Source organism: Rhinatrema bivittatum, chromosome 12 (assembly GCF_901001135.1).
Source record: "Rhinatrema bivittatum chromosome 12, aRhiBiv1.1, whole genome shotgun sequence".
Classification (NCBI taxonomy): domain Eukaryota; kingdom Metazoa; phylum Chordata; class Amphibia; order Gymnophiona; family Rhinatrematidae; genus Rhinatrema; species Rhinatrema bivittatum.
Genome location: NC_042626.1, coordinates 40,966,820 through 40,989,591, shown reverse-complemented (window position 1 = coordinate 40,989,591; position 22,772 = coordinate 40,966,820). Strand labels below are relative to the sequence as shown.

General features: G+C 43.2%; 1 protein-coding gene across 6 annotated transcripts in view; it reads right to left on the bottom strand.

The window, feature by feature from the left end:
* Window positions 1–22,772, bottom strand: part of ARHGAP32 (Rho GTPase activating protein 32) — a 694,843-nt gene that overhangs the window by 4,370 nt on the left and 667,701 nt on the right. For 5 of the 6 annotated variants that reach the window (XM_029573155.1, XM_029573153.1, XM_029573156.1 and 2 more), the window contains 6 exons: window positions 17,175–17,332; window positions 16,424–16,625; window positions 14,813–14,967; window positions 12,040–12,114; window positions 7,388–8,278; window positions 985–1,487 (listed from right to left, as the gene is read on the bottom strand). In XM_029573155.1, coding sequence (XP_029429015.1) covers window positions 985–1,487; window positions 7,388–8,278; window positions 12,040–12,114; window positions 14,813–14,967; window positions 16,424–16,625; window positions 17,175–17,332 — 1,984 coding nt within the window. The remainder of the gene's footprint in view (window positions 1–984; window positions 1,488–7,387; window positions 8,279–12,039; window positions 12,115–14,812; window positions 14,968–16,423; window positions 16,626–17,174; window positions 17,333–22,772) is intronic. The other variant, XM_029573154.1, reaches the window with a different exon arrangement.

The window sequence follows — 22,772 nt, the reverse complement described above, 5'->3', positions numbered from 1 at the left end:
CACAGCAAAATTTGACAAGACCTGTCCCTAATTGTGTGAACATTTTGTCATTCTGTAAAACACAGGAAAATGTCGCTGTCTCCCCTCCCCTACAGAACTGTAAGAAGCCTGGGGGCTGTAAGAGAGGACAAGCTATCCTTTCAGAGTGTGGGGACTGCCTCAACGTCATCTGGGGATTAGTATGTATGGGAGAGTTATCCCCAAGAAAAAGGCTCAGCATTACCAAACAACATAAAATAAACTAAGACAAAAAACACGGCATCCATTATTAACAATGGATGTAGTTGGCAGATGCAAGTTCCCTTTCAGGTTTCTATTTTTTTTTTTAATTTTAATTGTTCCTTCACATGCATCTATTTTAGAAATGAGATGCCTCCTAAGGTACTCTTTGGGTTTATAATTAAAAGGTTGAGCTGCATCACTTGGAGAGGTTTTTTTTCTTAGAAAAGAAAGCACTGGTTTCAGTCTCCAAACTGCAAACGTTTTTCATTTCCTTATGTTTCTGCTGAGGAATTTTACATCTTCGTTGCATAAAGACTGACTTGTCCATGGGTCTGATTTTAGAACAATTCTCCATAGAGATTTCCATCAAACACTGGAAATTAATGTTTCTCTCTTCATGGAAACCTGCCAGTTCCTTTTTTTTTTTTTTAAACTTCTTGTCATAAGAAAAAGAGAGTGCCACTTTTAACGCAAAGAGGCTGCAACTGACGTCACAATGTACAGCCCCAGACTGTACAATGGTAGCAATAAAATAAATATGCCAGTCTATCTTCATGGCCATCCCACTTAAACAGCATGAGAGCTGTTTTTATGTGATCTGCCGTGAACTGTGGATACGAGGGTAATAAGTTTTTTTTTTAAATAAATAAACGAGAGCTCTTTTTTGCCACAAAAATGTGCTTATTGATTCGCAAGCAATATAAAGCTACTTTAAAAAAAAAAAAAAAAGATGCAGAATTCACCGTCATTGTAGCGCCTTACCAGGTTAGGAGTGCCTGAAAGCATAGCTGTTCCTGCTGGAATCTGTCCCACAGCTAGCTGCTGCTGCTGTGCTGGCTGGTTACTCGTAGGACTGCGCTGAATGGCTGGTGCCAGCACTTCTAACACTGTGCTAGGAGACGTCATAATAGGTGACCCTTGGGTGGATGCCCCACAGCTGCCCGTGGATATATGCCCCATGGATTCTGCACTGGTCGATGTGGCTGCCATAAGGGCCGTCATCATGGTGGTGGCCATCCTCTCTGTTGGTGTCCCAGACTGAGGCTGGGGCTTCTCCTCGGTAACGCACGTCTGAACGCTCTCTGGGGTATTTGGATGGGCAAGGTAGTTGTTTATCGGCCTTTTCTGAGCAGATGCTTGCTGTGCAGACTCAGCTAATGCCAAAGCCAGCATGCGTGCAGCATTTTTGGGAGGAGGGGGAGGTGGGATGAGAGATACTGTGCTGACTGGAACCGGGTCTTGGGGAGAGTCTAGAGAAGGCGTTTCTGAAAATTATAAAAATGTGAAAGAGAGAGAGAGAGAGAGACAAATGAGGAATTATTTGACCAGGTTGATGACATTATTACGTTCACTAACAAAGTGCACTTAAATATTTTTTTCAATTCTTGAACAAGAGTAATGCAAAAATCAACGCCAGTATTCAGCACTCTTTAAAAGATCACAGGGGTTTTTTCTACAAACCCAGAAGGAAACATTTTGGAAAATATCACTTTCAGAATTTAGCTGGATTAAGACCAGACATACAAAGCATTATTCTCATACCCACAAAATGGGAAAAAACGATTAGTACATCCAATCCTTTAGTGTGAAGATTCATTTGTAGAAAAAAGGAAGATCTGGGGTTGAAAGCTGTGATTTGGGGGCAGCAGGAAGCTAGAAGTTCCACAAGGTTTCTAAAATGCATGCATACTTACTCTGTATGGATTTAGGAAAAAATATCATGACTGACTCACTTTGGCCCTTCCCGTCCCCTAAAGCTCCTGAAACGTTGGTGCACAGCAATGTTTCCCTGCCCTCTGCTGGAGGCACAGATGTCAGGGGCATCAGAGCTACAATGAATATGCATGTGATAGATTTTCATACATTGAGACCCAACATATGCAGATCTATCTCATGCATCCTCATTATGGATAGCCTGAAAACCTGTCTGGGTAGGTATGCCTCCAGATTGGGAAACACTGGTGTAGAGGAGATGCAAAACCAGTAAGTTATTAGGGGGCATAATTATAAATGCGTATTCATGGGCAACTTGAATTTCCCCCCAAAATACCCATCATGATCTTCACAGACCTCCTGACATGTCCTAAAGGTTTGGTGTGGATCAGCTTTGAAGTTGAGAAATGATTCCGTGGCATAATTGTGAACGCATCTTAGTAGAATACATAAGATTCCTCCTCCCCTAAAAAAAAAAATCCCCTTGTCATCTTCTGATGCCCCTTACATCTGATCAAAATCTGGTGCAGACTGAATGCAAAACTCAAAATTTATTAGAAAGCATGATTAGGGATGGGTATTCATGAAACAGGTGGATTACCCAAAAATACCATTTCATGATTCTGATAAGCCCAGAACATTTGGTGTTAATAAGATGCAAAACAAAAAAGCTATTAAGTGGCATAATTGTGCACATGTATTTGTAGAATAAATGTATTAAAAAAAACCAATTCCTGTGTCAGAATCCTCATATCCGCTCTAGCGTGTCCTGAGAATTTGGTGTGGATGAGAGACAAAAGAATAACTTTACTAAGGGGCATAATTGCCAGTGTGTATTCGTGAAATACATGGCTTCCTCAAAAAATACTCATGATCCTCAGGGACCCCTTGGCGTGGTAAAAATTTGGTGCAGATTCAATACAAGACAAAAAAGTTATTAGAGAATAACAATCATGCATGACTCTTTTATTCAGATTGGAATGTTCTAGGAAAATATCCATGTCGAGCTCCTCTTTGCCCACCTGACTTGCCCAATTTGATGATGAAAGGACACCGAATAGAACAGAGACACACATACAGATGGGCTAATCAGATAAAACCTCCCATCCTTCGGTATGTAGGGCAAAAACACAGAGGTCCATATTCAGCGCATTTGTCTGGCTAAGTCTGGTTTCTTTTCATGCAAAACGGGTGATTTTTCTTTCTTATATATTTTTTTTTTTGTATTTTTTTTCCCATTGCCAAAGGCTGCTCATCATAGATGCAGTATGCAGAATTTTATATGATTTACTGGGTGGCGCCACCTACAATATTTACAATTAAACTGTAAAGAAAGGGAACCTTTATTTTCGCGTACTTTCTGAAGGAAAATTAGGCTTATTCAATCATTATGAGGAGCATTCAAAAGATTTAAGCAATTAAATTTGGCATTTATCCATATAAATCCAACCATTTAAAAATTCCCCAAAAAGGATAAAAAAGAAAAAGGATTCTGGGAACTCAGCATGCACCATCCTGCTAGCAACCATGGTTTGGAGCTCTCTGCTGCCCATTGAAGAGTTGCTGGGTTTTTTTTTTTATTAAATGTTTCAATGATGATTACAAGAAAGGTGATGCAGAGACCAATGGATTAGTTCACCCTCTGAGCTGTGAGAGGAGTAGTCTGGTGCATCCACTGCTGGGAGTGACATGGGAGAGCCCCCTCTGTTGGATCCTGAAGTCTTATTGAGCTATGACATGAGAACACTGCTTCTAGATCCTGGGAGTCACCTAAAGGTTTAATCATCTGGTACGATTGGCTGCAGCAAGTGCAATGCTGACTGCCACACACACACACACACATTAGGGAGAATGCCTCACCTGCTTATATCGAAATGATAGGATGGATCAAATTGGTGGAGGAGTGGCACCACATGTTAAAGAGAGCATTGAGTCAAACAGGATAAAAGTTCTGAAGGAAACAAAATGCAATATTGACTCTTTATGGACAGAAATTCCAGGTGAAAAGGGGAATAAAATAGAAGTGGGGGTGTATTACCGTCCACTTTGCCAGAATGAACTAACAGACAATGAAATGCTAACAGAAATTAGGGAACTTTACAAAATCAGCAGCACAGTAATAATGGGTGATTTCAATAATCCCAGTATTCTACTGGGTGAATGCTACATCAGGTAAAGCTCCTAAATGAAATAAATAACTGCTTCATGGAGCAGCTGGTACAAGAACCAACAAAAGGCGAAACTATTTTAGACCTAAACCTTAGTGGAACACAGGATTTGGTGCAAGAGGTAACAGTGTTGGAGCCACTTGGCAATAGTGATCACATTGTCATCAAATTTGACTTAACTGGAGGGAGTGCACTAAACAAATCTACTGTGACAGCATTTAACTTTCAAAAAGGGACTATGATAAAATGAGGAAAATGGTTAGGAAATAACTAAAAGGAGTAACTACAAAGGTTAAGAGTTTAGCTCAGGCATGGACACTATTTAAAAACACCTCTGTACAGATATTAAAGCAGCCATACTTAAAGAGAGCTGGGTGTACCCCAGAAGTGTGCCTACAACAGTTCCAGCAGCAAACCTCCACCTAGGGAGAGTTCACAAAGCCTTTTCTACTAGTTGAAAGATGTAGGCTGGAAATGGCTACTGCTTGAGGGGAAGACAGTTGCTGAAATAGCCGAACTAATATCACTTGAGTAGTTTGTTCATGGTTTGGAGCTACCAACCTGCCAGCATCTGAAGATTACAACAGAGGCAGACTTAGAGGAAGCTGACACTTTCCATCAGGCACATTCATTGCCAGAGTGCCCCAGGCTGCCTGAGAGACTGCCTTCATGGATGCTGCAATCCAAAAGCAAGACAACCGTCAAGAGCTCCAGGTCCAGCACTATGCTTCAGCTATGGCGACTATCCTTGGGAAAGGGGTGAAACTATAGAAGATTTCACATGTTTGCAAATTTGTGGACAGCTCTTGTTTGGGGGTCTTCCACTTTTGTGGCTCTCCCACACTAGCCCTGGTTAACTCAGAAGCATAAAGGATTCTTAATGCAAAGGGAGCTAGTAAAGAAAGTACAAACTGACCACGAGAAGACAGTGACCCTTGCCTGATTACACAGTGACCAGCGAAAATACCCAACCGGTTACGATCTACTGATTACCTCAGCTGAAAAAGTTAGCCACAGAAGTGAGAGTACTTCACAGGCTCCAATACCCTGTGGTTCTGGGATGTGATCATTCAAAGTTCAAAGCTCTCTGGGCCCAACTTATGACCAGCTCAGCTAGTCCAGACTAGAGTGAGGCATCTCTCCTGGAGGCTTTCCTGTCAAAAGAACTGCACTTATACGTCATGGAACCTAAGGTGTTCAGACCATGATGGCAATTCCAGAGAAGAAAACTCAATGGTTCCAGTATTTAGAGACTGCTATGGATAGTGCTCCAGCTGGAGTAGAGGAGGTTCCCTCACACTTCATGATTCTGTAGCTCCACCAGAAGGGGGTAAAGAATGTGACCTGGTTAATTTTAGGAGTACTCAAAAGGAAGATGTGCTGGGTCAGGTCTGCTTGGGATCAGAGGATAGACAGGAGGCCAGTTCCTGGGTCCAAGGGCCATAGTCCAACTTTCCTCTCATCTATAATGACGAAAAAGGTAAAGCATCGAGCAGCTAGGGGAAATCCAGATGATGTTCCCTGTTCGAGGAAGGTAATCCTGGTAAGGGCAGGTGCTCGATCTGAGAAGATGAAGCTGAGGTGGAGGGTAAACAAAGGAGTGTATAGCAAGGCCCATTTAAAAGATTGGGAACAAATATTTAGCCTGGTCCACTTTAAGACACAGCCAGAAGTGAATCCTGTCCTAGGGTATTTCCCAGAGCAATGGATTAAGAGAGCAGGCCCAGGAGGGAACACAGAGGCCCTGGGGTGGAGGTAGGTAGGTATATTGCTGAGACTGTGAATGTTGTAAGTCTTGATTTATGCTGTTCAGGTAAGCAGTCTGTTTCTGTTAATGTTATGCTGCACTGTGAGTAAAGAATGTTTCTGTGAAGAAAATGCTAGAGTCCACACTGTTCTGTCTTCCAGCCCTTCTAAAGGCTAAGACCGCTCACATGGCATTACATCGCTAGTCACACCAATTTTGCAGGACATGTCAGGAGGCTGATCTTGTCAGGGGTATTCCTTTTACAATCCATGTATGTATGACGATGCATATATACACAACCCAGAAAGTAGGCTCCATTACTTCTGTGTTGAACTTCTTGTTTAATGTTGGTAGAAAACTTGATAGGAGAAATACAATTGATATAGTTTATTTGGCTTTTACAACAGTTTTTAGTACAATATCCCAGGAAAGGTTAATTTTAAAATTAGGGAAATAAGGTTAAGTAATAACATTTGTGAATGGGTAAGTGGACACCAATGGGTCCTAATTAATAATATGTAACAACTGGAATAAGGTGAAAGGTGAAGCCCAAAAGGGGCCTGTATTTGGACTGCTGTTATTTAATGTTTACATTGATGATCTAGGGGAAGGTATAAACAACAATACAATTTCTTTTTCTGTAGATGACATCAAATTATATAAAACTATAAATACACTGTAGGATTCACAAGTTTTACAGTAGGTTAAAGACTGATAAACACACGAGCAGACAAGTGGTAGCTTAGATTTAATATGTACAAGAGTAGGGGGTAATGCATCCGGGGTACAACTTTTTCCCAGGAACCAGGAAAAAGCCCTTTGTATATCATTTAAATGTGCATTAAATGGGACTTGGGGAAAGTGGATGGCAGGGCCTAATGAGGTGCATGGGGTTCAGTGTCACGTCCTCATCCTCAAAAATTATAATCAAAGGATGAAATAAATATAAAAAGGAGACAAAGGAGACAAAAAAAATCACATAGGCTGAAAGACTGTCCAAACTGAGGCAATTTGCATTGGAATGAATACATTTGTATCAATGGACCTTACAAGGATCTCACACATGATCTTTTCACAGCAGGAACAGCAAACAATAAAAGGCTGTATCCTAGCAAATTAGACTTCACCACTTTCAGAGAAATGTGTTTATATATTTTCTGTGTAATCCCTCCAGCTCTTTACCCAAATAATGGTGAATTTATGGAACATGTTGCCAATGGAGGCAGTCACGCCTATAATACCCAATAACTTCATAAGTAAAATGGAAATGTTTTGAAAGGCAAACAATATTGGTGGATATGATAATGTAATTAGACTCTAAGGAAATGGTTTGTTTTTTCCAGGGACTTAAGTTAATTGACGCAGTTAGTAATATATTTTAGTTCCATTGTTGAAAAACTGGTTGCAGATGCAGTGTTTTTCATTTAAACACCTTTTCCCAGACTTATGTATATATATATATATATATATAGAGAGAGAGAGAGTACAAGCAATTAGGATGGACTTCCTGGACTTCTTTCAACCTATGCAACCTTACCTGATGGAATCTGAACAGAAGATGCTACCATATGTGGATTGTTCATCCTGGGTGGTTCTGCAACATCTCCCTGAATCTGGGACACACCACGGACATTCCGCTCTTGAATTTCCTGCTGCAGTCCTTCACTTGCCCCCACCTCAGTGGTTTTCAAAAGCAGGGACATCATCTGGGGTGGAGACTTATTGAGTGTTTCATTGGCAATGGTTCCCTTGTTCCAGTTTGGAGGTGAGGTGTTGCCCGGAGCAGCAGCCATCCCTCCCATCATCTCTGACACCCGGTCAGGCAAAGAGATAGTGATGGGCTCTGAAATGTTCATTGGTGGAGACTTAGTTGACTTTCTTCCTATCTTGGGTGAAAAGGCATGGACAACTTTCTCTGCAAAAGAGGATGGTTTGGAGGCCTTCTCCTCAGATGGACTCATGTCCATAGAAAAGAAAGGACTTGTTAGCCTCTCCTGGAAGGGAGAGACTGACTCAGAGCTTGGGGCGCTGCCAGCATTCTGAGACTGGCTTCCAGATTCCAGGTCCTTTCTGCTGGTGATGTGTTTATCTTTAAGACCGCTGCTACCAACATAGTCCAGCTGGGAGGCACTACAATCGGGACCCTCATATTCCAATTGAGGTGGACTGCACTGGAAGGACATGGGATCAAAGTCCAGGCTGGCCACACCAATGTCTGGTGGGCTGAGGTCAACTTCTTCCGGTGATCTTGGGGACATCAGGGCGGGGACATGAATCAGTCCTTCATCCGCATCAGTTTCATTGTCATGGGGCAAGTTATCATAGGAATTGCAGCGGTTCAAGTTCTCAAGGAGGTCTCCATTATAGGAGGCAGATAACGCATCACTACTGGATCGGGGTCTTCGGGGACGGAACAATTTAGATTCACCTGGTACAAAATATAAATTACAATTCTGTCTTCCTTCATCACAAAATCCTGTGCAATTTAACTGCAACAGTTGCTTATTTACATTCCCATGCTGGAACCATCATCACCAAGACATGAATCATTTAGTTTTAACTGTAAGCTCTTTGCTGGCTGCAGTACCTTTTACTGGTCCAACAAAATAGGTAGGGATCTTTGTTTTCAGTTTTTATTTTATTTCTCATGAAAACTTCAATGCTATAAAAAAAAGAAAATCAGTGGAAAAATGACTGTTTCCAATTTTTTTGGTTTATTATAACAGTCATTTTTCCACTGATTTTCTTTTCCAGGGGAAATAAAATCAAATCTGAAAACAAAGGTCCCTAAAAATAAGCAAAGATAATAATGTACAAGAGCTTTCGTGACAACAAAGGTCCCTATTTTGGATGTAATCTTAAAAGATCATGTACATCGTTGTCTTTGGTTAATGAGGTTGGTCCAATGCAGATATCACAACCTATAAGAAAATCCAGTTTGCTCTAGGACTAATACTGGTGGTAAAACTCTGAACTATACCAGAACACCCTTCCCCTTCAACAACAAAATATCACCATCATGACAAATATGACACACATGACTGAAACCATTATCGGGCCGATACAGTAAGGTGCGGTAGAAAGAGGTGCATTAGGGCCGGGCGCACCCGCATTTGCCGCACACACAGTTCGGATCACATACCGCTCGATACTCTATTTAAATGGCATGCAAATGCAAGCCGCGTCCAACAGCACCTATACAGTATCCTGGATGCGCTGGTACCTGTCATTTCAAATGACATTTGAAATGACAGGTACCAGGAAGTGGATCCCAACTTTAACCAAAAGAAAACCTAAAAACCTAAAATCCCCTCCTCCCGAAGCGACTCGACATGTAAAGTATTGTGAATAAGTGTAACCAAAGTAAACTTACTTTTTCTTTCTTTCATCCCTTTCAGCCCTCTCTGCCCTCCTCCGGAGGCGCGCGCCGGGGGCAGTCGGTGGCGAAAGCGGCTTCCAGCGGCCCCCGCCGGCGAAGACGGATGAATGCACGGGCGCTCAAGCCAGCGAAAGCACATGAACGGGCGTGCGTGACGTCACGGCGTACGTTCATACGCTTCGCTGGCTTGAGCGCCCAAATTGACGAGCGCTCAAGCCAGCGAAAGCACATGAACGGGTGTGCATGACGTCACGGCGTACGTTCATACGCTTTCGCTGACTTGGGGGCCCGTCAATTTGGGCGCTCAAGCCAGCGAAGCGTATGAACGTTCGCCGTGATGTCACGCACGCCCGTTCATGTGCTTTCGCTGGCTTGAGCGCCCGTGCACTACGAATGTGCGTTCGTCTGTCTTCGTCGGCGGGGGCCGCTGGAAGCCGCTTTCGCCGCCGGCTGCCCCCGGGAGGCAGGGGAGCCGCGGTGCACGCCTCCGGAGGAGGGCAGAGAGGGCTGAAAGAAAGAAAAAGTAAGTTTACTTTGGTTACACTTATTCACAATACTTTACATGTCGAGTCACTTTTCGCCTGCCTTGCTTCGGGAGGAGGGGATTTTAGGTTTTCTTTTGGTTAAAGTTGCTTCGGGAGGAGGGGAGAGAGGACTGGGGCTGCCCCGGAGACTGGCACCCATAGACGCGGCCAGGGCAGGTGAGCGGGGGCTGGGGGAAAGTTTGCCGTCTACCCTTACCCCTGGCCTCTAACGCAGGGGTAGGGGTAGGCAGTAAATTAGCAGGTTAAACGCGCGGCTAAACTGCAGGTTAAAAAGGCGATAGTTGGGGCGCACGTTACTGAATGGGAGGGAATAGCTAATCCGATCGTTTACATCTCATATACATGCCGCGGGCGGAAAGTGTTACCCGTAGATTTAAAGAAGCGGTAAGGATGGGTTAAAAGGGATAGTGAATCGCAGGTTGGACTAACGCAGCCAAATTGTGAGTAGAAAGCAGGTTAGAAGCAGGGTAACCGCGGCCGCACTTTAGTGTATTGGCCTGAATGTTAGGCTATTCTGCAATAATGATGCTTTGATTTTCTTTCACAAGATTATACGATGCATCAGGGAAAGGTGTCATTCCACTTGTGGTTTGCTCTCTCTGAATTTTCTGTCTTGCTTATTTTCATGAATAGCTTTGAAAATACAAATTACAAATGTTGTTGGTTCCTCCGGCCCAACTCCAGCCTGGAAACACCTCTGGGACGTGGGTAAACCTAAGCGTGCTATACAACAATCACTTACTTTTACCAACCTATGGGATGGGAAACGATAAAAAGGCATGGGTGAAGGGCTTTTGAAAATCGTCCTCCCCAAATACGTGACAAACATTGCTCTACAACATTTTCCCTCCTCACTGTTCACATGTCCTCCTCCTTCTGGTCAGTAAATCCTACTATTCCACAACAAAATGGGAAAAGTGCATGTGGGTTCAGACTGTCAATTTATTCTGTAGTTAAAACAGCTTTTGCTGCCCAGTGATTTAGGGAGACCCATTCATTATAGCAAGGTTTTTGCTTCACTGAAACATACTGGCTACAAAACAAGTAAGCCGTATCAAATAATTTATCACAACAACTAACTACTGTACCATGGCCAAATCCATTAATGAAAAAGAAACTGGTGCTTTAATTGTTTTAAACCTGTGGCTCTCAGTGGCTCTCATTCAATAAAGATTTTCTCCATAGGAACAGAATGGGGACAAGTCCTTTTTGAATACGGTACTAAGAGGTCAATATCTGAAACGGTTTTCTAGCTAAGGGCGTCATTTACTAAAGCATTTTTTCCCCATTGACACAGAATGGGAGAAAAGCCATACTAAATCAGGCTCTAAGTTAGCCAGACAAACCATGGGATGTAAAAATCCTGCCAGTCTGACTGCCCCTGCTGGGTAATTTTTTAGCCGGCAAAAAATCTATCAGCTATGTGTGACAGAAGTGGTCTGCCTTTATCTGGCTAACCAGGTGATGGATCAAGCTGCTTTAGTGCTCCAACACAAGAATTTAATCAAATATATATATATGCGTGCCACCCTGTAAACCGTTGTGATGGTGCACTACTAAACGACGGTATAGAAAAGATTTTAAATAAACAAATAAATATATATATTGTGCATAGCGCGTGATATACGTGATATACGCGATATTTATCATTTCCCTGCCCGGCGGTAGATAAAATTATGTGGCTGACAAATTTCAAAGTCAGCCACACTGTTTTATTTATATTAGATTAGATATACATGAGCTGCTTTGCATAGATTTGCAAAATTCATGCATGCAAATGCCTTGCAAAGCAGCTCACTGTAAAAGGGGTGGGGGTTTCTGGCTTAAAAATTGCATGATAGAGCCCTATCACAGCCTGATAAATCCATCCCATAATTGGATAACTTTTGGACTGCCGGAGAGAAATCATAAAGTTAGGCAGATAAACTTATCCGGCTAACTTAGACAGCTGGGTATACTCACCTGTGCTACTGAATATCTCTGCCATTTGTCCAATGGCTCAAAATGGACCCTATAGGGTTTGTAATGGACAAGCCATCACATACAGAAAGGAACAAGCAGTTAAGGTTTTAACTAAACCAATCTAAAATAATTATATAGAAGAGAATGGTAATTTAAGCAAAAGATGTAACAAATCTGCTAACCAAATATGGCAATCGGCTGTCTATACTGTGCCTTTTCGTTCCTGCAGCCCTGACTTCTGCTGCATTTTATATTGTCCTATTGCTCAAAACAGAACAAGGTCAAGGTCTGCCTCACTCTTACCGTCCATGGCATGCAGAGATGTGAGCGACTCTTCACTTTTAGCTGAGCGCAGGGTTCCAGTGTCTCCTCTGCCACCTGTAGATGTAGAGATGTCCCCCACCCCCACAACCAAAAAAGAATTAAGTTTCTTCCTAATCGTTTAGAAGCCGATAAGCTAGAATAACGAACAGCGTGATGCTTGCAGACTCCCTTCATAGTGTTGCTCTCGGCAGGCTGCCTAGATACAGCATGGCGATATGATTCTTCCATCATCTTTTGGGTGCCACAGTCAAATAACCCAGGAACAGTGGAAGGCATAAGGCTCACCAGATTGTGCACATTACATTGAGAAAACAGATTTACCTCACCCCTGGTCAAATTCATAGGTTTATACTCCAGCGGCAGCATCCTCTTGATGTGAAATCAGTGCTGGGGATGTTGCAAGCTCATTTGCATAATCCTTGCTTCATATGGCTGCACTTTCGCTTCCTGATGCTGATCCTCCACAGTCCTATTCCCCCCACTGCAAATCATTTCCACCCTCCCACCTAGTCCTTTCCTCTCATCCAGCCATCTCCACTCTTCCTGAGAGCTTCCCACCCTCACTGTCCTCACCTCTTCACTTCCCTTCCCGTGTCAGCTGGAAATATCAATCCCATTCACGTCAACCAATCACCACTCTTAATCGTATCCTTGGGCCCATCCCTCCTCCCCCTCTTCTTATGCTCCCTATGGAATGCTTGTTCAATTTCCATCATCTTTTTATCTTTTATTTCATCTTCTTGTTTTGACTGAGACTCAGCTTTCCCTTGAGGGCTTTGTTTCTGTTTCTGCTCTTTGTTACGGAGGTTTTTTTTTCCCCACACACCTCCTCTGGAAGACCATAATGGCAGGCTGCTACTCTCCCCCCCCTCCTGCAGGTTTCAACTCCCTCTTTCATCTTAGTCCCACTCCTTTTCTTCCTTCACTTTGTCTTGACCTTCAGTTAAACTCTACCACCCCTACACTCACCAGTATGGCCACTGGCTTGACCTTAACCCAGTCCTTTCTTCCATATGCTCTCAAGCTTCCCTACTTCAATTCTTCTCCTCTCTGTCCATAATTTGATAACTTTCATACTTAAATTGTCCTCCGCAGTCTTGTTCAATCACCACCACCACCTTCAGCAAACCTGTCAGAGTCTACTGACGAGGCAGTTTGCTACAACTCTGTACTCTCCCCTGCTTTGGATACTCTTGTCACATCTTTCCCCAGTCCTATAAAGCACATCAAACCCCAGCTTTGGCCAGATTCGTGTGTACTTCTTATGTTTCTGCACATGCTCTGCAGAGTATTCTGGCTAAAATCTCATTCCCATGCCGACTTCCGACATTTCAAATCTATGCTCATCTCTTTCCCATCTGCTACTGCACCCCTTGCCATCATGATCTCCTCCCTCCTCAAACTGCCTCCACCTCTCACTCTTTCTTCACATTTTGCCATTCTGTATCAGACCGCTCCATCCTTATTTTCTTTTCTGAAATCAGAGGTGGAAACTGCTCCTCCAAACTCACTACTTGTTCCTCTGACTCATTCCAGCCCAGCACCTCAGTTCTCTCTCCTGTCACCCCCCCCCCCCCCAATCTATCACTTTCCATTACAACCATCCCCACTGCTTTTAACCATGATCTGAACATACCAAACTTTAAAAAGCTTTCACTGGATCCTACCTGCCCTTTTCACTTTCGGGTCATTGCTTCCCTTGCCAAAGTCTCTAGTAATCTCTTAATGGCCACAGCCAAAGGCCTTTTCTAGATCCTCCTTGCCCTGTCTGCTGCTTCTGATACTATCGATCACCATCTATTCCTTGACAAACTGTCCTCCACAGTATTCTTAGTATACACTCTGGTGAATCCTCCTCCACTATCAATTAATGTGCCTCAGAGCACTGTCCTGAGCCATTTCTACATTCTCAATACCATGCTTATGATTCCCTGAGCTATCGCTCTGCACTAGAAATTTTACCAAGAATCTAGGTCTAAACGAGCATGTCCTATCAGGACATCAAACTTAACATGGCTAAAACAAAACTTAGCATCAAGATGATCTTTAAATCCTGCACACATCTGCATGCAACCTGTTCCTCATAGTTCTTCTACTGAACTATCCTTATTTCCCTAATATCCCTCCTCAAGACATCCATTCATTGGGCTGTGGAGTTCAGTTTGGTTATGCTACGTTATATACTGCAAATAATGCTTAGGACTGCACAACTCCAGGTATACATAGAGCTTGCTTTTATCTGTGCTTTTGCTCTCTGTTGCCAACCATTGCTGCACTGTATGCCTGGAATAGCCTTCCCGAGCTGCTGTGTCAAGTTCCCTTTCTGGCCACCTTCAGATCCTTTTTTTATAAACCCATATATTTGAAATTTCTTTTAATTATTAAGCCTTGGCTGTCCCCTGATCTCAGCCTTCTTGATTTTAATCCTCTATAATAAATAACTCCTTTTTGCCTTGTCTGTGTGTCATGTGTGTGTCTTACCGTCAACTAATAAGAAGATCTGAGATTTCAAGGATTAGAACCTATATAAAGTCGAACTTTGGTATAAAACTGTAGACACTAATATGCCCATGAAGCTGTAGGCAAAATGTTCACAGTATACCGAGAATAATAAGGGTTGACACAACTAAGCTGGATTAAGGGGTGTAGTGCCAGACTCTTCACACAATATCTCTGATTTTCTTCACTCATCTGGAGAAACACATTTGTCTTTTTTTTTTTTTAATCTGAAAGCAAAGGGAGCCATGCTAACCTGCCAGTGCTAAGGCCTTCATCTCAGATGGCTCACTTGGATTGCGCTGCAGTTTCCGCTTGGAAACGGATGACGAGGAGGAGGATTTCCCCAGGTTGAAAAAGGAGCGCCAGTTCCCAACAGGAGATTTCTTGGCCTTGGAAGGAGGTCTTTTCCTACAGGGCAGAAAAATGTTAAAAGTTCTCCAGTTAAGAAAACAAATCAGCTTGTCAGCATATAATGACCACTCTCTTTCGCTCAGGGGTGATTTTTAACAGGTGGGCATGCGCCAAAATCGGGAGATTTAGCACACGCATGTAGGATGTACGTGTGACCACCTGATTTTAAAAGCCGCCTACACGTACGCACATCTGCCAACACGTTTAATATTTCACTTGGAACAAAAAAAGGGGCTTAGTGTGGGCGGGGCATGGGCATTCCAGGGCGGGGCCGAGAGATGTGCGTGCAAGTATCTATGTGCCTGGGTGCGCGCCCAGGTCCAGTGCCGCATAAGTTTACTTCTGTTATGGAGGAGGTATAAGTTAAAAACAAAAATCCAATAAAAAATGCATCTATGAGGGGTTTGAGGGGTCTGGGGGTAACTGGGAGGAGTGCAGGCTAAAGAACCAGGGGGGTTTGAGGACCTAGCTCTAGCTGGGCATACTGGTGAATGAACTGGTGAACCTGGCATGGTGTGGCTGTGCCCCTGTTATAAAATCCCCCCACTTATGAGACTCAAACCTGACTTTAGGCAGCTGTGCGCAGTCACCTGCAAAACGGGGCGCACACATACGTGCCTCCCCAGGCTACTTTATAACATAGTCGTGTATGTGTGCTTGTGTTATAAAATTGCCTTGTCCTTGGGCTCGCACCGACGCATATGCGTATATGTGCAGCTCCGCGCCCATTTGAAAGTTACCATCTTTGCTTTTTCCTACAACACCAGTGACCGATTATGGATAAGAAACCTTTGCCAGGTAACAAACTCTCATCTCTTCTTAATATCTCTTTTCCAAAATATAGAGGATATTTATGAATCACTGTGTATTTCTCTTATGAAAACAGCTTCTAATGCAAAATGAGACACTTTGATAAGCTACACTTGAAACTAGATTTTTCCCTACAGAGTTCTATTACCCACAGTTTATACAAACTGAAGCATTATTACACACACATTGCTTTAGTTTACACATGTACTCCAGTTAGAGAGAGTCTGGGCTAAATATGATAAAGTATCTATATGACACCCTCGATAAATTTTATTGCAAAATATCAAGAACAAAATTCCTTTAGTCTCCTAGGTGTGTCAAACAGTATCCCAATGTACTTTACACTTTAATACTGTAGAATGAGGGTCATAGTAATGATTTTCTAAGTGAGAAACTGCTGTTTTCATGTGCACACAGTGTCAGTGTTAAACAGGATTTGCATATGCATTCAAGGAGTTCCCCTGACTTGGACATTACTGCTCTAACCATCAGACTATAAATCTGAGGTTTGCTTTAACAATGGAATGAAAGAAAACGCTGTACATCACACCAGACAAACACAACCTGGGCATAGCCTCCCCTCAACTTGACCTACTATGTAAACTTCAAACGGGGAATTACCCCCCTTCTTGAGTTCTTTTACCTTTCAGATGGAAATTCGATGACAGTATGAAACTTTCCCTGCAAAGCAGCAGGTCCTTCTCCCACCTCAATGTATTTACTGTCTCCCACCACAGGGGAATTGATTTGGGCCTGGGTTCGTGCACGAGCCTCTTCTAAGGTCAGCAGCTTGGTGGATGGAGAGGACACTAGCAAGGACTTTGGCCTCACTAAGGAACCATGACCTGCAAAGGCAAATCCACCAGATAATGAGTGACAGAGGGAAAATATTTATTGTAATTAAATTTAACTAAATTATATAGAGTGACTAAAATTACTGGCAGGTTTTGCTAAAGCTATGTTGGGATCTAAAATGAAGAGAGTAATACAATTTCACGCCTTACTTCCCTCACCTCAACAAACATGTGTACTTCAACTTGGTCGTCTTTCAACCTACAGCACCTTTTATTGCATGATTCTAGAAGGCACCTCCTATTGATCCAAACTCATAATTTATGACAAAGAGTTATTCATTTACTAAGAATTTAAGGGCCTTAATACTGGTTTAGTCCTTTCAAAATGAAACACTGAGGTGCTAGGCCATGAAGAAGCTTCTCGGATGTTTCTCCTGATTGTAGAATTGCTAAAATCATATCTATCACATATGGGGGTGTGGGTGATCATCAAAAGTCTTAGAGGTTGGACAAACAGCCATGCAGCACATTTCTCGCTCACCCCTTAACTGTGATATATTGTCTACCCCCATCAAATAAGGGAAAAAAAGTGGAAATTACCATAGAGCATACCTGCACCATCCCGTATGACAGAGCTAAGCTTGGGACTAAAGAGCATGTCCACGTGGTTGAGAATGAATTCAACCACCACCGACTGAATTCGCACCTCCATGAAAGCGGCAGTGCCACTGAAACAGGCTGATTCTATTTGCTTTGATCTAAACAAGGAAAGATCAATCAATAGATCAATTCATCAATAAAACATACTAACTGCTGTCTTAGAGATGATTATTTTTCCATTGTAAATTAGAAACTGAACAAACTGATTAGTGTTACCTTCTTTTGAAATTGTGCTAAGTGGAGCTATTTATTATATGCTAATGTCCCATCCCACTTAGTAGGAGTAACTACTTTAGAAAGTGCATATAAGGCTCTATAGTTTAATATAATTCCCTTATAAACTACCTTTCCAAACCCATAGGGAACAACCAAGGTGGTGGACAAACATAAAATACAATAAACTTCCCTGAAAGAAATCTGACAGATAATGAGAAATTACTACTAGTACTTACTTAAAAATTTCATTTTCCTTAAAATGGATAGAAGGATTCAGAACCAGTGGATTATGCACCTCTACCAGCAGATGGAGACCAAGCAAACTGACCTCACAGTATATATAGTCCTGCAGTGACTTCAGCTTGCCAGTATTCTCTTCAAAAGCAACTTTGGACAGACTAGCAAAAACTTGATTAAAAACAAGACAATCATTTCTGTACTCAACCAACAAGAAACAATGAACTCAGGCAAGAACTTATGCATATTAGTCTAGGGACTGGATGAACACTTACCAGTAATCCCCTGGAACACATAGCCACACAGGAGGACCATTCACAGAATCATTTGGCAGCCAAAAATCAGGAAGTTGAATCTATCTATCCACCTTAAGGAAAAGGAAATTATCAGATAATTAGTCATTTCTCGTTTCCTAGCATGTAGATAGATGGATTCAAGGCTAGTGGGGTGTACCCAAGCTACTCCCAAATAGGGTGGGAGGCTGCTCGTGGTTCAGTCAATACCGCATGTCCAAAGGCTGTGTCCTCCCGGGCCTGCACATCCAGATGATAATACCCGGAAAAGGTGTGTAAGGAGGACCAAGTCACAGTTCGGCAAATGTCGATGGGATACAACAATCTAACCTCTGCTCATGACACTGCCTGAGTCCTCGTGGAATGAGCCCTAACCTGAGTAGGCAACGGCTTTTCAGCATCCACATATGTGGCCTTGACCACCTCCTTAATCCAGCGAGCTATTGTAGCCTGCGAAGTTGGTTCGTCCTGTTTTCCTCCACTGTGAAGGACAAACAGACAATCCGTCTTTCAGAAAGGTTTAGAAACCGCCAGATAGTTCACAACACATCTCTTGACATCCAAGGGATGCAACAGGTGATATTCTTCTGCATCTTTCCTTATCCAAGGATGGCAAAGAAATGGACTAATTCAAGTGAAAATCCGAGACCACTTTAGGCAAGAAAGAAGGAATAGTATGCAGTTCTATCACTCCTGGAGTCATCTGAAAGAACGGCTCCCAGCAAGACAAGGCCTGCAGCTCGGAAATTTGACACGCAGAACATATCACCACCAGAAACACTGTTTTCAAGGTCAATAGCCACAAGGAAAGGCTATACAGCGGTCAAAACGTAGAGCCCACCAAGAAATCCAACACCAGGTTAAGACTTCATGAGGGAACTGCTAACCACAAGGGTTAGCAGTTCCCTCCCCACAAGAAATGAGACACATCAAGATGAGACAATAAGGATTCACCATTCACCTGGCCCCTGAAACAGGCAAGAGCTGCAATTTGTACCTTCAAGGAATTAAGGGCCAACCTTTTATTTAAGCCATCCTGCAAAAATTCCAAAATTAGCGGGATCTTAACTGAACAAGGAAGAACACCTTGATCTTAACACCAAGCCTCAAACACTCGCCAAACCTGCACATAGGCTAAGGATGTAGAGAACTTTCAAGCTCATAGCAAGGTGGCAATCACTGCAGAAAATATCCATGCTTCAAAAAGCAAGCCCTCTCAAGGGCCATACCATAAGACAAAACTGAGTTGGATCTTTGTGAAGGATAGGCCCCTGCTGCAATACATTCTTGTGCGGCGGAAGACAAAGGGGGGTCTCCATCAGGAGTCTTCGCAGATCTGCATACCATGATCTTCTGGGCCAATCTGGTGCCACCAGAAGCACCATCCCCCTGTGGCCTTCGATCCTGCAAACTATTCTGCTCAACATGGGCCACAGGGGTGGAAAGCATACAGCAGCTTGTCTTCCGGCCAGACCTGCACGAGAGCATCGATACCCAAGAACTTCAGATCTCTCCTGTGACTGTAGAATTGAGGAACTTTCACACTGTGAGAAGTCACCAGCAGGTCTATAAACGGAAGGCCCCAGCGATCCACTAACAGCTGGAACGCCTCATCTAACAATACCCATTTTCCTGGGTCCAGACTCTCCCTGCTGAGAAAGTCTACTCTTACATTGTCTTTTCCTGCAATGTGTGATGTTGCAATCACTTGAAGATGTATTTATGCCCATTCCATAAGTTGGCTTATCTCCTGCAATACCTGCTGACTCTTGGTTCCTCCCTGCTGACTGTTGTAAGCCATGCAATGTGTGATGCTGCAATCACCTGAAGATGCATTTATGCCCATTCCATAAGTTGGCTTATCTCCTGCGATACCTGCTGACTCTTGGTTCCTCCCTGCCGATTGATGTTAGCCACTGTTGTTGCGTTGTCTGACATTATTCAGACCGCTCGACCCTGCAGTCTGCTGCTGAACTGCAAGCATGCCAGCCGGACTGCCCGGGCTTCCAGCCGATTGATGCTTCAGAGAAACTCCTCTGTATTCCAGTGCCCTTGTGCCATTAGTTCCTGATAGTGAGCTCCCTAACCTTGGAGGCTTGCATCTGTCATAAGTACTAACCAGTCCGACAATGTCAGGGAAACTTCCTTTCTCAATTGACCTGCTTGCAACCACCACTGGAGGTGAGAGGAGTCTTCCATTGGCAGATGAAGCCGAATCGAATAGTCCTTAAACTGCGCGTTCCAATGAGACAGCAGGGAGCACTGAAGTAGTCACATATGCGCCCTTGCCCATGGCACCACTTACAGAGTTGTTGCCATCAACCAGAGTACCTATAGATAGGACCACATTGTCGAGCATATAGTGTTCACCAAGAGACACACCTGAGACACTAATTTTTGAATAAGAGCTTCTGGCAGAAAAACTTTGCCCTGCATCGTGTCGAATCACACACCTAGATATTCCAATAACTGAGCTGGCTGAAGACTGCTCTTGGCTAGGTTCACCACACAACTGAGCTCCTGTAACAGGGAGATGATCTTGCAGGTCACCAGATGGCTTTCTTTCAGAGACCTGGCCTGAATTAACCAGTCGTTTAAATATGGGAGTACTAGTAACCCATCCTCTCTCAGTTCTGCCGCTACCACCACCATAATTTTGGAAAACGTTCTGAGTGCGGTGGTGAGACCAAAAGGCAGCACCCGAAACTGATAAAGACACCAAAATGGGATTTTTCTTTGGCTCAGACATGAAATCTGGTCCAGGAACTACCAGCATTTTCAATGTCTGGGAAATTAAGGCTGGCAATTCATCTCTATGAAAGAACCGTAACATAGTCCTATATGATTCTAATCCCAGAGGAATTTCCCCATCCTCCAGGGAGTCAGGATCTGCCTCATCATCAGTGCCCTCCGGATTTCTGTCACCCGACAGGATTGGACAGGGCAGAGTACTGCACCTGAAGAAAGGATTGCAATCCCTGAAAAAATTCTACCCAAGAAAAGGCAAAAGGATCCATGCCAAAACCAGGCGGCACCTGTGTTATGCCCACTATGCTGCTGTCCCCTGCTGAGGAACTAGTCAAAGGAGTTCCAATATCAGGCGTTTCTCCTGACCCATCTTTACCCATAACCTCATCAGGCTAGGAAAAATCAGGCTTAGTAAAATCAGAGGAATATAATTCTCCCTAAGCCTCGCAGGCAGACGTTAGAGGGCACAACGGGCAAGGTGCTTAGGTTTCTTAGCTATCGGCGCCATCAAATATTATTTTTTTTTTTATATATATGCGTCCAAAATTTAGGCATCCACATTTTTTAGGTGTCTAAGGCAAGGAGTCCAAAAACTAGGTGCCCCAAGACTAGGCACTGCATGGTTAGGCATCTCAACTTAAGCGCACTTGAACGTACGCCCAATTTATGTGCACAGGATAAGCACGCATCCAAGCCAGATGCCACTTAACCTGGATGCCCAAGCCAACACTCAACTAAGTGCCAAAAATCTGGACACACACCGAGACACACCGCTGAACTGACGTCCTATACAGGACAGGCGAATGCACAGGCAAAAGTGTGCGAAAACACTGTTGCAGCCTACCACACGGCACACAGTAGAAAGGTTTCGGAGCTGGACCTAGTCAAAAGAGGTTGCTCAACCCACCAGGCTGCCCCTGTCCCTAAACCTCTCTTGGGGCAGGACAAACATCGGAATGGCGTGCTGAGCTCGGAGACCGGGGAAGGGGAATCCCTAAACAATCTTCCTTCACTGTCTCTGTAAGGTTTTTTTTTTTTAAACTTATCTGAGCTCAGCCCTTCTTGGCTGAGTACAGAGATGGTCTCTGGCTGCAGGGGGAAAGGGCATCTGCTGTCACCGCTCTGCTTGGCTTCCTGCACCTGCTGCCTTTAAGCTGTACAATCAGCTAAGTCCACACCAGTTGAAAAACCAGCTACCGGTCCAAGGCATCTGAGGGACCACTGAAATCCTCGGGAATTCTCAACTGAGGGAGGGATCATTTGGTATCACTGCAGGAGAGCAGGGCTTTTTCTTTTTAAAATTCTTCTTCTAAAATCTGAAGCAATCCCCAGTAGGGAGATGCACATCCATCATCTGCTGGAGACAGAGAATACTGGCAGGCTGATGTCACTGCAGGACTATATATATTGTGACATCAGTTTGCTCCGTCTCCATCTGCTAGTAGAGGTGCATAACCCACTGGTCCTGAATCCATCTATCCACATGCTAGGAAAAAACAAAATAAATCTATGCCTACCCTTACTAGCCCAACTATTATTAAAAGATCCCAAATTATTAATGTATTTAATATTTTATTTTCAGACTTACTGACCACCTCTCCCAGATAAGCTACACAGCAGTTTACAGAAAAAACAAATACAATTAAGGATGTAATACAAATTAATTAAAGCAGAAAACAAAGGATGTCACAACACATTTTCCAAAAAGTTGAAAGATCGTCTATATATTTAATGGCTACATGAAGTAGGTTCCAGAGACTGAACCAGAACAAAAAGAAAGATCTCTGGTTTCAACCAATAGGAGCTTCAAGTTTAGTTTATTTTATTTTATTTGATGAGTGCATGGCTGATTTGGACATACAGCACTGCACAAATATTGAGGAGCAGACTTATGTAAAATCCAAAAGATCAACATAGCAGCATAAAATCGATTTTATATTACATTACAGAGAGCCAGTGGAGAGTTGTAAGTACTGGCTTTATGTTGTCCCATTATATATTTTCTTTAATTAAGTGAACTGCTGTATTTTGAACTAGCTGAAGT